General features: G+C 40.2%; 1 protein-coding gene across 1 annotated transcript in view; it reads left to right on the top strand.

Moving 5' to 3' along the window:
- The window catches only part of slc15a5 (solute carrier family 15 member 5), a 111072-nt gene that overhangs the window by 44305 nt on the left and 50728 nt on the right, over positions 1–16039 (top strand). The window contains exon 4 of the mRNA XM_039767980.1: positions 2875–3095. Coding sequence (XP_039623914.1) covers positions 2875–3095 — 221 coding nt within the window. The remainder of the gene's footprint in view (positions 1–2874; positions 3096–16039) is intronic.

The raw sequence follows: 16039 nt of genomic DNA, 5'->3' as shown, positions 1-16039 counted from the left end.
AGGCTGGTCTTCAGTTCAAATGCTCAGGCACATCTGAGATTGATTCATTTTTGTTCACAAAATGCTGTTTATTTAACCATCCATCCATCCATTTTCTAACCCACTGAATCCAAATACAGGGTCACGGGGGTCTGCCGGAGCCAATCCCAGCCAACACAGGGCACAAGGCAGGAACCAATCCTGGGCAGGGTGCCAACCCACCGCAGGACACACACAAACACACCCACACACACTAGGGCCAATTTAGAATTGCCAATCCACCTAACCTGCATGTCTTTTGGATTGTGGGAGGAAACCGGAGCGCCCGGAGGAAACCCATGCAGACACGGGGAGAACATGCAAACTCCACGCAGGGAGGACCCGGGAAGCGAACCCGGGTCTTCTAACTGCGAGGCAGCAGCGCTACCACTGCGCCACCGTGCCGCCCTTATTTAACCATAATTTAGTAAAAATGTATGCATTTGGGATGTGGTGTGCATACGACTGGACAACTTAACATGTGGATTTTGCAACACCGATAATGTGAGTTTTTTTATGGACGTTTTGGGTTTGTTTGCTGTTCTCCAGTGCTGGTCACCATAGATGATCAGAAACTTTCTTATCTCCATTCTGCATGAAAATTTGAGATTACTTTTTTTTCTTGGCCATCACTACAAACTGCATAGGGTGAGTAACATATAAAAAATTTTTTTACGTGTGGTATTCATTTAACAGATATGTCTCTGAGGGAAAATTCTGAATAACTGGTGGAAAAACCTGCACAAACCTCGAGAGATGATAAAAAACTACACAAACAGTAACTGGATGTGGAATTCAAAGGCAGTCTACTGGAGCTGTGAGGCAGTAATGCAAAACACGGAATTACTGTATAATTAAAGGTTCCAGTTAATTAATCAACAATTTAAATATTAAGAACAATAATACAATCAAATCAACAAAAGAGCTAACACTCAAAATGTTCTCCCCAAAAAAGAAAAACTAAATATACCTAAAGATTAAAATAAAATCAAATGCAAATTTGAATAATATAACAAGTACTTGGCAAGTTTGCACCAACATTGGGTAATTTATTCTTCAGCTCGTCCATCCATTTAGTCTGATGACGGAATCAAGCTATCCATTCATTTTCCACACCAATTCAGGGTCACTGTAGTCGGTGTGTACACTGGCAGCCCTGGGTTCAAGACGGAAGCTGACTTCATTACTTCCACAGTCCCTAAAGTCTGTTTAACACCTCACAACATAATGTGTCATTTGCAGTCTTCTATATCAGATTAAATTGCACCGAAATCATTGCAAATTGTTGAAAATATGTACTGCAGCACACCTTTATCAAATAACTTTGCAATAGTTTTGGGAAGATAAAATTATCATGTATAGTAATTCATTTTTTCTCTGTATTACTTTACTTCATTATTGGAATCATTTTACTTCTCAGGTTATAATGTATTGCTTACATTAACCTACACTTTCTTGTCTTCTTCTCTTATCTGCAAATTGTATTTTTTTCTCAAATAAAAAAACAGTATTTACTCTGTATGGCTCATCTCACACAGCAAGCACGACTTTGTATTCTATGTACAGTACATAATGAATGGACATTAAACCCTAAAGGACAAGATATAAATAGTGAGAAGGATAAACCAATGACAAAAATTAAAATGTGCCGTCTTGACAATGTTAGGTTTAGAATGCAGTAGAGAGGACTTTAGCAGAATTGTGAATGTCTGAACAGATGGAGCTTCACACACACACGCAGAGGGAGTCAGTTCCAGAGACTGGGTACCACACAACTGAACGAGCATTTAGTAAGGGCAGTGCAATATGGTCTTTAAAAACGTGTCATTTAAAGACTTTATGACAGAAACAATTCTGTCCTTTTCAAGTGTCTGATAACTTTGACATATCTTTATTACTATTGCAAAAATGGCAAATGAGTGCACAAGCTTAAACCCCTCAGTCTTAAGGCTTTACAGTTTATGTGCTCATTTTAATGGGACCTTTCTAAGAGAGATTCAAGATGAAGGATATCCTGCATTCAAACTGTTCTTTTGTTAAATGAACCTCAGATATGTATAAAATATAATATAACCCACTTTATGACTATTTGCATTTGTTGTAATGCTTTCTTTTGCTCTTTTAATGAGCAGCAGCCCAGTGAGCCTGATAAACTGGAATTGATAGCCTTCAGTCAAGCACTCAAAAATCACATTCTGTTGTGGTTTAACTAATAACACAATACAAGAACATATTTATGAGTTTTAGGTGGTTTTGCTGGACGTGAATCCCCGGCTTATGACTGGATGTTTTTTCAGGGACCCCAAAATCCAAAAGACATGTCTTTTAGGCCCATTGTGAGTGAATGTCAACATGTGAGTGCTTCATCTAGGTTTGCAAGATGTCCTACCCCTGTTACCAGAAAAAACAGTGACTCCCTACAGGCCTGTATTGGAATACGGGGTTTAGAATATAAATCAATGGATGTAATTTATAATAAAGTGACACAGCTAATGGCTCAGTAACATAGTGGTTAGTAAATCTGCCTCACAGAGTCTGAAGCTTAACTTTGTTTCAGATCAAGCCATGTGAAGTTCAGAATTAGCATTTATAAGTGAGTATAAAAGCTTGGGTTAAACCACAAACCAGTTTCCTAATTTAATAGTTGTTTCAAAAAGAACTCTTTTAAGTGCAAAACATGTTATAGCCAATTCTGAGGACTGACATTCCTAAACAGGGTTTTGTAGGCATTGTTTGTTTTATATGATTTTTAAAACAGTTTAGAAAACCGATGTATTTAAACCTGTATTCAGATCACATTGCTTTAAACAGGTCAATTTGAAATGAGTGGACTCAATAGCTTTGCTTTTATTCCAGGACAGTCGTTACTTTCAACATTTGGTGTATTCCTGAGTTCTTTGAAGTTGGGTTGTCTTCATTATCGTTACATAACTGGAGAGTTGACTAGCTGGTTGGATTGGGCTAAAGAGAACAATGGAGGCTGCTATAGCGAAACCCACGTTGAAAACATCAAAATCTTGGTCAAGTTGTTCCCATTATTTGCATTACAACTTCTATATCGTGCTACTGTTACTCAGGTAAGACAATAAAATAACATTGTTTTATTATTAATTCACAACACAATAACCCTACAATAAGAATGCTATGAGTTGAGTAATAATTTAGTAGTATTATTAGCATGTATACAGAGTACAGTGAAATTCATTCAAGAAATGTGTATGTCCCACTAAGATCCACCCACCATCTCACCACCCCCGGGCGGCACGGTGGCACAGTGGGTAGCGCTGCTGCCTCACAGTTAGGAGACCTGGGTCCTCCCTGCGTGGAGTTTGCATGTTCTCCCCGTGTCTGCGTGGGTTTCCTCCCACAGTCCTAAGACATGCAGGTTAGGTGCATTGGCGATTCTAAATTGTCCCTAGTGTGTGGTGGGTGTGTGTGGGGGTGTGTGTGCATGCGCCCTATGGTGGGCTAGTAGATGTAGTCCAGCAGAGCAGCCCTGCTGGGGTCAGTGGGTGCTGCAAGAGGGCACCGCAGGGAGACATACTCTCTATTATATTGAACTTCTGTATGTGGAAGTGCATCCAACAGGCCGCAGCCCTAGCACAGGAAGTACTCCCAGGTCCTCAAAAAAAGGGGCCGAACTCCCTTGTCAAGGCAAATCAGAGCTGGGAGAACAGGAAGCAACGCTTGACTTTAGGAGGGCAATGTGGTGATGAGAGGAGAAGTGATTGTGGAAGAGAGATAACTTGTGCTTGTTACTTTTTGAAGGTATTTATACAATAAACCATTCATTTATTTGAACCCAGCACTGTGGTTGTGTGCTTGTGTTGGGGTTTGGGGCTCTCTGGTTCCTCGGTTTCCATCACTATACAGTATATATATATATATATATATATATATATAGTAACAGATTAGGGTTTTCTCGCACCCTTGTACCCTCAGACCACACATCAGACACCAGGTAAAAGTCTAAATAATTATTTATTATAATAATAATGTGCACAAAGCACGCTCCTCTCCACAATACTCAATAAACAAATACACAATAATCAATAAACCAATCCTCCACTCCCAGACGCTTAGCCACCCTGCCTCCCAACTCAGCTTTCCGTCTGGGAGCTCCCACAGTCTTTTTATATCTCCTGACCCGGAAGTGTTCCTAATCCCCAGTCCATTTGGCTCTCAATCACTTCCGTGTCAGGTACAAGTTCTTTTCTTCACCCCGGAAGCACGTCATTCCTCTTGTCCACGTGTGCTTCCGGGGCGTAGGGAAAATATCCATTACTCCTCCCTGCAGCGTCCCCTAGTGGCCCCCATGGCATCCAGCAGGGCTGTGTATAAAACCTCCATTGTCCATGATGCCCTGCTGGTCTTCTGGGGACCTCCATGCTGCAAGGAGGGCTCCACCTGGCGGCTTGGGGGTATTGGCTGATATAAACGGCTGGCCATTCTCCACAATATTCCCCCCCAGCGACAAATTATAATGATTCGGAGCGGCCTGCCCCGAGAGGGAAGTCTTCCTCCAAGAGGACGTTCCGGTTGAGCTTTGATTAATCCGAATATCTTGGTCCCTGGAGAACCTAGGGGGAATATTATTCCAATTCGATATCTTGTCCCCCTCTCTACAAGGACAGTATCGCCAAATGTGGCCCAACCTTCTGCACCCGTAGCACTGCCTCCGTCCTCCTGGTATTCTTCCTCTGCGGGACTGAAAACAATTAGGAAATGTTAGGTCCGCCCCTTGTTTTGCTGGGAGTGAAACCCCTGCCGCCTCTAACGGTACCTTCTCTCATTTTGCTTCCCTGTCAGGAGACCTCCGTTTTATTTTAGAAGTCTCCTGTTTCATCTGGGGCTTGTCCACAGTCTGGGTCTCTCTATTGGAAGAAGAGAGCCCCTTTACTGTCTGCACCCCTTTTGTTTTATAAATTACCGGTGGCGGCTTCTTTAGGGCTGCCTCGCTCCGGGAGTGAGCACTGTCTAGCTGCCCCGGATCGATTAGCCCTTCCGCGACCACTCGGTCAATGTTCCTGCCTCTCTTGTATGGTACGCAGTGATTTGGCACCCGCTATTTATTAAAAGCGGGCCCGGATCATACTTCGCCCTATTACATTATATACGGTACCGGCATTACCAGCCTGTACCGCCAAATCATATAATGCGGGAGGGCTCTGGGTCTAATCGCTGCAGGTACTCACGTACTCTTCTTAAAGGAGCTTCAGCCGCTGTTCCCAGATCTCCAACGATCTTCTTAATCGCCTCTAATGTCTGCAAAATACTCCGCATGGGCTCGATTAATTTTTCGAGCTCCCGCACATCAAAATAGTTTGTTAATTTGGCCGGGGGTTGGCTTACTCCCTGGTTTGCCATACCGTCAGGCCGGGAGCCAATGAACACGCCCACTGTCAGCACGTGCTCTGACTGGTTCCGCACAGGTTTCTGGGACTTGGAGTTCTTTATGGAGGTCCGCGGTGCCGCTTTTGGCTTCACCCCGGAAGCACGTCATTCCTTTTGTCCATGTGTGCTTCCGGGGCGTAGGGAAAATATCCATTACTCCTCCCTGCAGCATCCCCTAGTGGCCCCCATGGCATCCAGCAGGGCTGTGCATAAAAACTCCATTGTCCATGATGCCCTGCCAGTCTTCTGGGGACCTCCATGCTGCAAGGAGGGCTCCACCTGGCAGCTTGGGGGTATTGGCCGGGATAACCGGCTGGCCATTCTCCACAATATATATATATATATATATATATATATATATATATATATATATATATCCCGCGTTCACTTCCCAGGTCCTCCCTGTGTGGAGTTTTCATGTTCTCCCCGTGTCTGCCTGGGTTTCCTCCAGGTGCTCTGGTTTCCTCCCTAGTGTGTGCTTGGTGTGTGGGTGTGTGTGTGCACCCTGCCTGGGGTTTGTTTCCTGCCTTGCACCCTGTGTTGGCTGGGATTGGCTCCAGCAGACCCCAGTGACCCTATAGTTAGAATATAGTGGGTTGGATAATGGATGGATGAAAAATACAACGGGAAAGTTAAAATCTGTTTTAAAGCTTGACTCTTCTAGCATTGCCATAATTTGTATTAGGAAATTGTTTTTCTGCCCAAGAACTAGTAATTAAGCTAATTAAGGCATTTTGAGATTCCGGGGTGGGGTTTTTATAAACCTGCTTTATATTACTGTGAATCTGAGACGGTTGCAGATTGTTGTCTATGTTAAAGCCAATAGTCCACGGCCAGATTAACGACAGGCTTATCTGGGCTTAAATCTACAGACCTAAGAGAGTGGGGTGTTGGCACATGGCTATAACATACAAAAAAATGGTGGATTCTTTAATTTTTTTTTTAAATAAAAAATACAAATTTGTAACCCTTTTATTTAAAGGAACCAATAAAAACCTAAAAACATCTGGAGCTTGTAGTCTAACTCAGTGGATTCTCAAAGCTGGGGCCAACTCAAGTGGCTTGAGTCTTCCGTTAAAGCGTATTAAGAAATGTGGTGTAATGGGAAACAGTGTTTTAGTAGCACCTTGTTACTTTAACGGCTTTATTCATCCAGTTTGTGGATAGCACTGTTACGTTCATTATACTGTAGACATTCAAGTTGGAATAGTGGCTCATATTTAACAAAATAAAATCAAGAGAAAGATTACGAGTTTTCTTTAAATGACAGATCTAATAGGTTGAGTGGAATGGTTTGCTTAAGTTTTGCTGTATGGATTTGCATATTTGCTTATTGAAGCCGAGCCCTTATCCACTGTGAGTTTTGTGCTCAGAAATCCTCGTCCATTGCATCCTAAAACCTATTGAACTTAAGAGACATTTAGAAAGAAGGCATTGCATACACGTTAAAACACATTGTAATGATAGTGAGTTACATTGTTAGTGGAAATCAAAACTAAACACAGGAAAATTTCTGATCCAGCCCAAGTGATGGGTGTACTTAATAGCCAAGTGCAAAAAGCCTTGTTTGTCTAGCTGCCATTGTAATGAGTAAAGTCATGCACAATGATAAGCTTGTTGAATAGCTTGAAATTAAATTCCCCTTTCTGTAATGCAGTTACGTGATGCATTGACAATCTGGCACAAGACATTACAGGTAAGTTGATTGAATGAGTCTGCCAGAGTGAAAACTTTGCACTCCATTTAGTTGAATCAACTGATTTAAGCAAGCCTGTTCAGATACTTATATTTGTGAAACACTGCTTTGATAAATTTCAATTCATACATTTTATGCTGCAGCCTTTTGCTAGGATTTGTTAAATTCATTTCTGTCATCAAACAACATCCATGCCATTTTTGCAAATGTATTATAAAAACACACACTCCAGTATTTGGACCCTTTACTGTGACCCTTGAATTTTGCTGTGGGTGCGTCCTGTTCTATTGATCATCCTTGAGATGATCCAAGGTGTTTGGAGTTCACCTGTGGTCAATTCAATTGATTGGACATTTTTAGGAAAGGAACAGGAATATGTGATGGGTGTCTGGGTCACACTTATAAGTAATCTTACCTAAACACATTTAAAATATCTGCCTACACCACCCACTTTTATTATATAAGAGTCTGGGAACTCTTGAAATTATTTTAACAGGCTAAGAAGTTTAAGTAAAAAATTATTAAATCCAATCTTAAAATTAGGAACCTAATTTAAAGATTACATTACACAGTTTTCTTTAAATTGGGTGGCAAGTAAACACGAAATGAAAGATACAGCAGCAATTTCAAGAAAAGCAACAGTAATTTATACAGGGTGACAGAAAAACGGGAACTTTTGAAAAACCCAATAAAAATAGAAGAAATCCAACAAAAAAAAATGATTTACAGCAATTGCCTTTTAAGAAACAGTAATCCAAATTATCAATGTCTGAAAATTACGTCCTGTAGATGGCATCCTTCTGCACGTATGCATTCTTCCAATCTGCTGTTGAGGATCCCCATTGATTGCTGCAACATCTCAGCTGGGATACCACGAATTCCGTCTTGAATTCTTTATTTCAGATCATTCAGTGTCCTTGACCAAGTCATGTAGACCCGACTCTTAAGGTAGCCCCACAAGAAAAAATCACAAACGGACAAATCTGGTGATCTTGAGGGCCAGGGAATGTCACTGAATCTTGAGATGACACGGTTACCAAACAATTCTCGCACAGATTGCCTTGCAATTGATTACTAGATTACTAAATGGCGAGATTAATTACAGTTCAATGTCCCTGTTTCACAGTGCTGCCAACTGTACATGGCTGCCACTACGCATTTCAAAAGTTACCATTTTTCTGTGTCACCCTGTATTATGCCAGGCTATCGACCAAGAGAATTAAACTAGATAAGTTTAAAAATATTAGGAGTGAAAACCTTTTAAAAAAAGAGCACACAATCTACACGCTCAAAGTCAGTTAAAACATAACCGTGAAGGAAACAACCTTTGACGGTGCAAAGTCCAAGTTGTGCGCTGTGTTACCAAAACAATTAATCTTCCAACTGTCCCACTGAAACACTCTTCCCAACAGAAATCTTGGTAACTTGTCGACTCTCTGTTGGTGTCTGCCCACATTGAGTGATCATTCTTTTTCACTTCTGGGTTCCTTGAGTTGCAATGATGACTTCACTTCTTGTCTACCAACTTCGCTTGGTCCTTTCCTGAGTCTTCCCTCCCTCACAGGACCCACAAACAGCGTCTCTCTGGTGAAACTGTCTCTTCCATCACAAGTGTCACCATCTGTGTGCCTCGTGTCTTGTCGGCCATGTACCCTTGTCTGCCTGCGAGTCCTTGTGCTCCATGCAAGTGAACTTGATGGTGCTCTCGGTGGACCGTTTCTTTCCATACCACTCACTGCCCAGAGGTATATAACTGCATCAGTCTCTGTGGAGATCAAATGATGATCGATTTAACAATGATACATACCAATTTCCTTTGGTTAACAAAATACATTTTTATTGGTTAAACAACAGTATTGTTGTCAGCTATTATGAAGCACATATACCACTGTATGCTGATTACAAACCAATATCCCCAGAAAAGGTTAATTTTCCAAAGAAGCAGGTAGTTCTGTATCACAATATTACATGCTGATGAGATACCAATGAAAACATTCTGATCTTCAAAGCAGGTGACTCTTTTGCAAGACAGGTAAATATCTACATTCTGTAGACAGCAATTACCAATAACGTGTGACAGAAATATTCAGGAAAGTTGCCTTTTCACTTATGACCCCAGTCTAAATAAAGTGTACTTATTGCCCCTTCATCTATTGTCTTTTACATGTATTATCTATCTGTTTTTTTGCTTAAGGGAAAAAAGAAAACCACCTAGTGGACAAAAATGCTCCCCTCTGACAAATGCAGTGATTAGTGATAGGATTTGGTTGATGTACAGATCTGGGAAAGGCTACAAAACATTTCTGCAGCATTGAAAGTTCCCAAGAGCAAAGTGGCATTCATAGTTCCTGAATGGAATAAGTTTGGAACAAAACCATGACTTTTCATAGAGCTGGCTACCCAGAAATACTGAGTAATTAGGAGTGAAGGGTCTTAGTAAGAAAGAAATCCAAGCAACAGAGAACATTGGTGGATATAGGAAAACGTCCAGAAGGGCAACCTCTACTGTAACACTCAAATAATCTGAGCTTTTTTATATAGTGGCCAGATTGCAAATGGACTTCTGTTTGGAGTATGCAAAAAGGAACCTAGTGGCCTCTCAGACTATGAGAAACACGATTCTCTGGTCTGATAAAAAGTAAACTTAAACTGATGGCCTCAAATCTAAGTATCACATCTGGAGGAAAACAGGCATCGCTCAATTCCATTCCATTGTTGAAGCATGATGGTATCAGCATCATGCTGTGAGGTTGTTTTTTTAGCAGGAGGGACTAAGAGACTAGTGAGAGTGGAGGGAAAGCAGAGTAGAAAAAAGTACAGAAATATCACTAAAGAAAACTCTGGACCTCAGACTTGGCCAAAGGTTTACCTTCTGGCAGAACAATGACCCTAACAATTAAGCTAAGACAACACACTTAGGATCAACTGTGTGAATTTTTTCAGTGGCACAGTCAAAGCCCTCTTTGAAGAGGCGTCAAAATAGCTGTCCACTGATTGTCTCCATCTAAACTGACAGAGTTTGAGAGGCAGAGATAAATGGCAGAAAATCCTCACATCCAGGTGTGTGAAGCTTGTTGTGTCAAAACTGTAATTGCTGCCAAAAGTGATTCAAATATGTACTGAGGGAAGCATCTGAATACTTGTGTCAATGTGAGATTTCAGGTTTTTGTTTTTTATAAATTTGAAAAACATTTCTAAAATTCTGTTTTCATTTTGTCATTTTGAGGTACTGAGTGTACATTAGGGTAGGGAAAAAAATAATTTCAATGATTTTAGTAGAAGGCTGAAACAGAGCAAAATGTAAAAAGAGTGAAGGGATCTAAATAATGAATTCACTGTAGTCCAGAGGGATTTGGAGCAGGTTTTCATTGAGCATATCTCTATATTTTGCACAGTTCAGATTCAGTGTCCAGCCAGAGGGACCATCCTGTTCTTTGCCCTTATTCTCTGTATGTTTATAATAAATCTGGTTCCCTTGTTTTAAACATCAGTGAAAATCTGATTTTTTTTTTACTGTACCAGCCATCTGTTAATGAAAATAAAAGTAGGTGCATGCTGGATGATGAACATCACAGCCTCTGCCACCTGTAAACAAATGTGATCTGCGTCCTTTCCTTGAAACAATCATTATGAATACTTATGTCAGTATGATATTTCAGTTTTTTATTTGAGAGAGGACATGCAGGTGATGGGTGTAACAGAACAAGATGCAGAAGACAGAAAGATATGAAAGAACATGATCCGCTGTGGCAACCCCTAATGGGAGCAGCTGAAAGAAGAAGAAGATTCAGGGGTATGGAATGTTGCTTGATGTGAGGGAAAAATAATTTAAATAATTTTAGCACAAGGCTGTAACATAGGGTGGCATGGTGGCGCTACTGCCTCGCAGTTAGGAGACCCAGGTTCGCTTCCTGGGTCCTCCCTGTGTGGAGTTTGCATGTTCTCCCTGTGTCTGTGTGGGTTTCCTCCCACAGTCCAAAGACATGCAGGCTAGGTGGATTGGCGATTCTAAATTGGCCCAAGTGTGTGTTTGTGTGTGTCCTGTGGTGGGTTGGCACCCTGCCCAGGATTGATTCCTGCCTTGTGCCCTGTGTTGGCTGGGATTGGCTCCAGCAGACCCCTGTGTTTGGATTCAGCGGGTTGGAAAATGGATGGATGGATGGCTGTAACATAACAAAATGTGAAAAATGCAAAGGGGTCTGAATCCACTGTATGGGTGACACTTTAGTGTTTTTTTCCAAACTTGCCTTTGCCTTTCCTAACTTACACAGAACAAGCAGGCTTAGAAAAAGGATGAGTTTTTATATCTTCACACTGTCAATTATTATTGCTTTGTACAGTAAGACTGTTGTTTTTTAATATTGTAAAAAAAAATGTTTTTTTTTAAATTTGACACTTTTGCTTGTTCTTTGGATTATAGACTTTGCTCTTGTCTAAAGCTTTATTTACTCCCTTCCAGTATGCCCAAACCTACCCGTTTTGACAACCGCATCTCTGAATGTTTAGAATAAATCTGGTTCCCTTGTTTTAAACATCAGTGAAAATCTGATTTTTTTTTTTTTACTGTACCAGCCATCTGTTAATGAAAATAAAAGTAGGTGCATGCTAGAAGATGAACATCACGGCCTCAGCCACCTGTAAACAAATCTGATCTGCGTCCTTTCCTTGAAACAATCATTATGAATTTCTCTATCTTCAGTGGATCTTGAAGGATGGTATTCAGGGCTTTTGTAAGTTTTCATTAAAGCACACACTAAGCAAGCAATAAATATTTAATAGATTATCGATACTGGCCTTCTCCCTGCAGTGCACATGGAGTTCAAAAATGAGTGTGTCTTTTTCCCAAAGCAGGAAATACAATACATGTGCAAAACCCAAATTAAACATTCTCCTTACAGACAGGTATACATTAACTGACAGGACTGAATGGCATAGTTCATGAGAGACACTTGACTGGGAACCATGCTGCTAGATATTATAAATAATTCATTTGCTACAACTCACAGGATGAAATTGTGCGAAATTAATATAGAAAAATATATGAGCCTTTTGTTATGCTATATACTTGTCTCATGTCAGCATCGTGCCATCTTTATCCTTGACTAGGCCTGTTTCTAGCCTTTTAGGGGTCCTAAGAAATATGCCTAATTTGGGGTCTGATGCCCTGAAACACCATCCTCTGTATGTGGGTAGGGGGTCCCAGACTCCAAGTGGTCACTAAGTCTGCTTATGCCAGGAAACAACCCTGTCCTTGCAAACCCTTTGACACTTAAACAGTCCATTACAAAAATGTAATATACAGTATGCATATACCATTTTAAATTTAAACCTTGTAATTTCAATATGGATATTTTTTTACATTTGTGTACAATATCTGGTTTTGGCAACACACTTTCAATACTGCATGTGGTTCCTGTTGGAGTAAACTATTCACACCGACTTGCATATATTTTTTAAAACAAATATGAAAACAGAAATTAGCAGTAGTAACTGTACAGGTGAATATCTGCATACTTTTTTCTTCTTTTAGAAACAGAAAGGAAATAGTTTAGAAGTCAAACGTATATGATGAATTTCACAGGTAAAGAGGAATACAATATGTACTGTAACTAATTTTATAAGAAAAATGCTGTGTTTTGCAACTTTTAAAGTATACTATTTTCATACCTGGTTTAATAATGTTTTCATAGCAATTTTACAAATTTATTACTAGCAGATTTTCAGAATCCCACAAAATATTGGGAAATAGCAGTCTTACTTGAAAACAGCCATAACAATTGACACTTACACACACTTCAGAACAGGTCATCCACGTGAAGCTAAGTATGTTCAGGCCCGGTCCGTACTTGGATAGAAGAACATCAAAGAAAAGCTTGGGTTGCTGCTGAAAGATGTGTGGAGGAGGCGAGCAGGGGGCACTTACCCTGTCATCTGTGTGTGGATCGCAAGACCCAAAGGCATTGACAGGGACACAGTGGTGTAAAAATGGCTCTGTCATTCAGACAAGACATAAAACCAAAGCCCTGACTCTGAGTGGTCATAAAAGATCCCTGGGCACCCTTCATAAAAAGCAAAGGTGTATCCTGATGCCCAGGATAAATAGTCCACATCTACTTAGTCATTCTGGCCCCCTAATCATCCCCTGTATCTAAATGGCTAACTATCTCTCTCCCCCCTTCACCACCTAACAGCTAATGTGTGGTGATCTTACTGACTCAAAACTGGTTGCTGTCGCGTTATCCAGATGGGTGTTATTCATGGGTGGTGGTTAAAATGGTTCCCAACTCAATATTTAAAGTGCTTTGAGTAGTGAGAAAAGTGCTATATAAATGTAAAGGATTATAATTATTACTATGAAGATATAGAAACCCACTGCTAGCTTAATATGTAAGTTAGGACACTACACCAGATAGAAATGCCAGTCCTTTTCTGTCCTATATATTGGCATTACAAATTCCAATTGGGTCACACCAAAATTCTCTTACACATGTGAAGACATCTCTAACGTGAACATGAACTTACCTAGCTAATATTGTCTCTCCCTTTTTGCTAATAACTACTGAAACATGCACGTCTCCACATATTTCTAAAATGACACGGTTCAATCACACAAGACAAAAATTTTAGATGGGAAAAACATAAAGGAAAAAGCCCCCCCAAAAAAATCATCATTATTAAAAATCATTCAGAAATAACCCCTAATGATATGCAGCAGCTGATAGATGCCTGGTGTTTATGATGGGCCTAAACATGCTATCTAAACAGGCTTAAAAATAATTATAATCATCCACAATATGTATTGCATTGCATTAGAAATCTCAATTAAGCATTTTCTATTTGCTGTTCTTCCTTTTGCTTTTCAAATGATCCACAAATCTTTTCAAAGGCGAGGGATTCAATTCTACCTATTTCTTTTTTCTCATTTCTTTCCGTTGAATCACTCAGCTCTTGCAGGTGTCAATGTTTATACCACTTAATGTTATCGTTTTGTGATGGCAGGCATCCCCGCATCTATGCAGAGGCCAGTGAGTTTTTCATTATTTTCATTATTTATAGACTGTAAACATACTTGAACAGTAAACTGTAACAGACATGTCTTTCACCTTCTCCTTGAGCATCCCCACTTTGTCTAATTAGGCGAGCGTAGCTCATAAATTATACATAAGTCTGCTGTTTCAAGCACTCCCACCCCACCCTCACTAAAAGGGCCCCTTCTGAGACCCTTGCCCTCTTCTAACGCCTAGTCAGGCTGCCTACAGCAATCTTGTCTCCCTCGCTGTATCTTTCCCAAGTTTCTTTTGTTTTCTTGCACTTTGCCACCTTTCTCAGGTTCTCCATTTTTAACAGCAGCACGCTTGAAAATCCTCATTAGACTTAATGACCAACACACTTTTAGTATTGTATGTGATAGGTAACACCTCCAATTAAAGGTATATTTGTAGTTATTATAGCAGAATGGTGAAGCTGTAAGCAACACCACATTTCATGTTTTATGTAGTGTATAATCCATAAGAGAACAAAACAGATCAGAACATTTGGTGTAAAAAAGTTTTTATTTACAAATAAATTAATGTGATTCTATACATTAAAGCAGACAGAGCAAATGCTTAAAAAAATTAAAAACGCCCTGAGACTTCGTGGACACCACAAGATGTTGAGTTCCCTTCCAGCACCCTTCCCTCCCATTTTGAATTATAGAAATAGCATTAGGGTGTTGTACCCCTTTAGCCATTTTGGATGCAATAAGAAGATAAGCAAAATGGCACCTTTGATTGGCTAACTAAGCAGAGTACTATATGCAAGCTTTGGAGGCATGTATCTTGCCTGAAGAAGAGGCCTTAGCTGCCTCAAAAGGTTGCACATTATAATCTGTTTAGTTAGGCAATAAAAGGTGTCATTTTGCTTGAATTTGAACTGTAGCTATTTAAAGCTTCTAAAAAATGTTCCTCCCTCTCCGTCACAATTGTCCTCTGGTTTCCACTGGCAAACACAAGTGAAGTTCACCTCTTCTTGGTACTTTTCACAGTCAGGAATTCAAGGTAAGAGGTTCCCGAAATCAAGGTGGGTATATGCAGCTACAGAATTAAGCCCATGTTATGAAGGCCACCTACAGCATGATTTAAGACAGAGCCCAGAGAAGTACATTCCTACCTAGTCTAAAATGACACACAATGAGATATGGCAAACTGTCTAGTATCCCTGCAAGTTCCAGATAAGACATTAAAAACATTACAGGTTTACCCGGCTTAGCAAAATGTAAACAATTGTAGTGAGTACCACATGTGCTTTCAGACTTTGTCAGTGTTGCACTCTTTAAAAATATATACTTTGTAAACTGGGTTGGTGTGAGTTTGCCTGTCATTGGAGTGATGAGGATTTGCACTTTTAAGGATAAGTACAGTGGTGTGAAAAACTATTTGCCCCCTTCCTGATTTCTTATTCTTTTGCATGTTTGTCACACAAAATGTTTCTGATCATCAAACACATTTAACCATTAGTCAAATATAACACAAGTAAACACAAAATGCAGTTTTTAAATGATGGTTTTTATTATTTAGGAGAAAAAAAAAATCCAAACCTACATGGCCCTGTGTGAAAGTAATTGCCCCTGAACCTAATAACTGGTTGGGCCACACTTAGCAGCAATAACTGCAATCAAGCGTTTGCGATAACTTGCAGTGAGTCTTTTACAGCGCTCTGGAGGAATTTTGGCCCACTCATCTTTGCAGAATTGTTGTAATTCAGCTTTATTTGAGGGTTTTCTAGCATGAACCGCCTTTTTAAGGTCATGCCATAGCATCTCAATTGGATTCAGGTCAGGACTTTGATTAGGCCACTCCAAAGTCTTCATTTTGTTTTTCTTCAGCCATTCAGAGGTGGATTTGCTGGCGTGGTTTGGGTCATTGTCCTGTTGCAGCACCCAAGATTGCT

This window comes from Polypterus senegalus, chromosome 11, assembly GCF_016835505.1.
Source record: "Polypterus senegalus isolate Bchr_013 chromosome 11, ASM1683550v1, whole genome shotgun sequence".
Taxonomy (NCBI): Eukaryota; Metazoa; Chordata; class Cladistia; order Polypteriformes; family Polypteridae; genus Polypterus; species Polypterus senegalus.
Note: the sequence above shows the minus strand (reverse complement) of the source record. Positions and strands in the feature narration are given on the sequence as shown.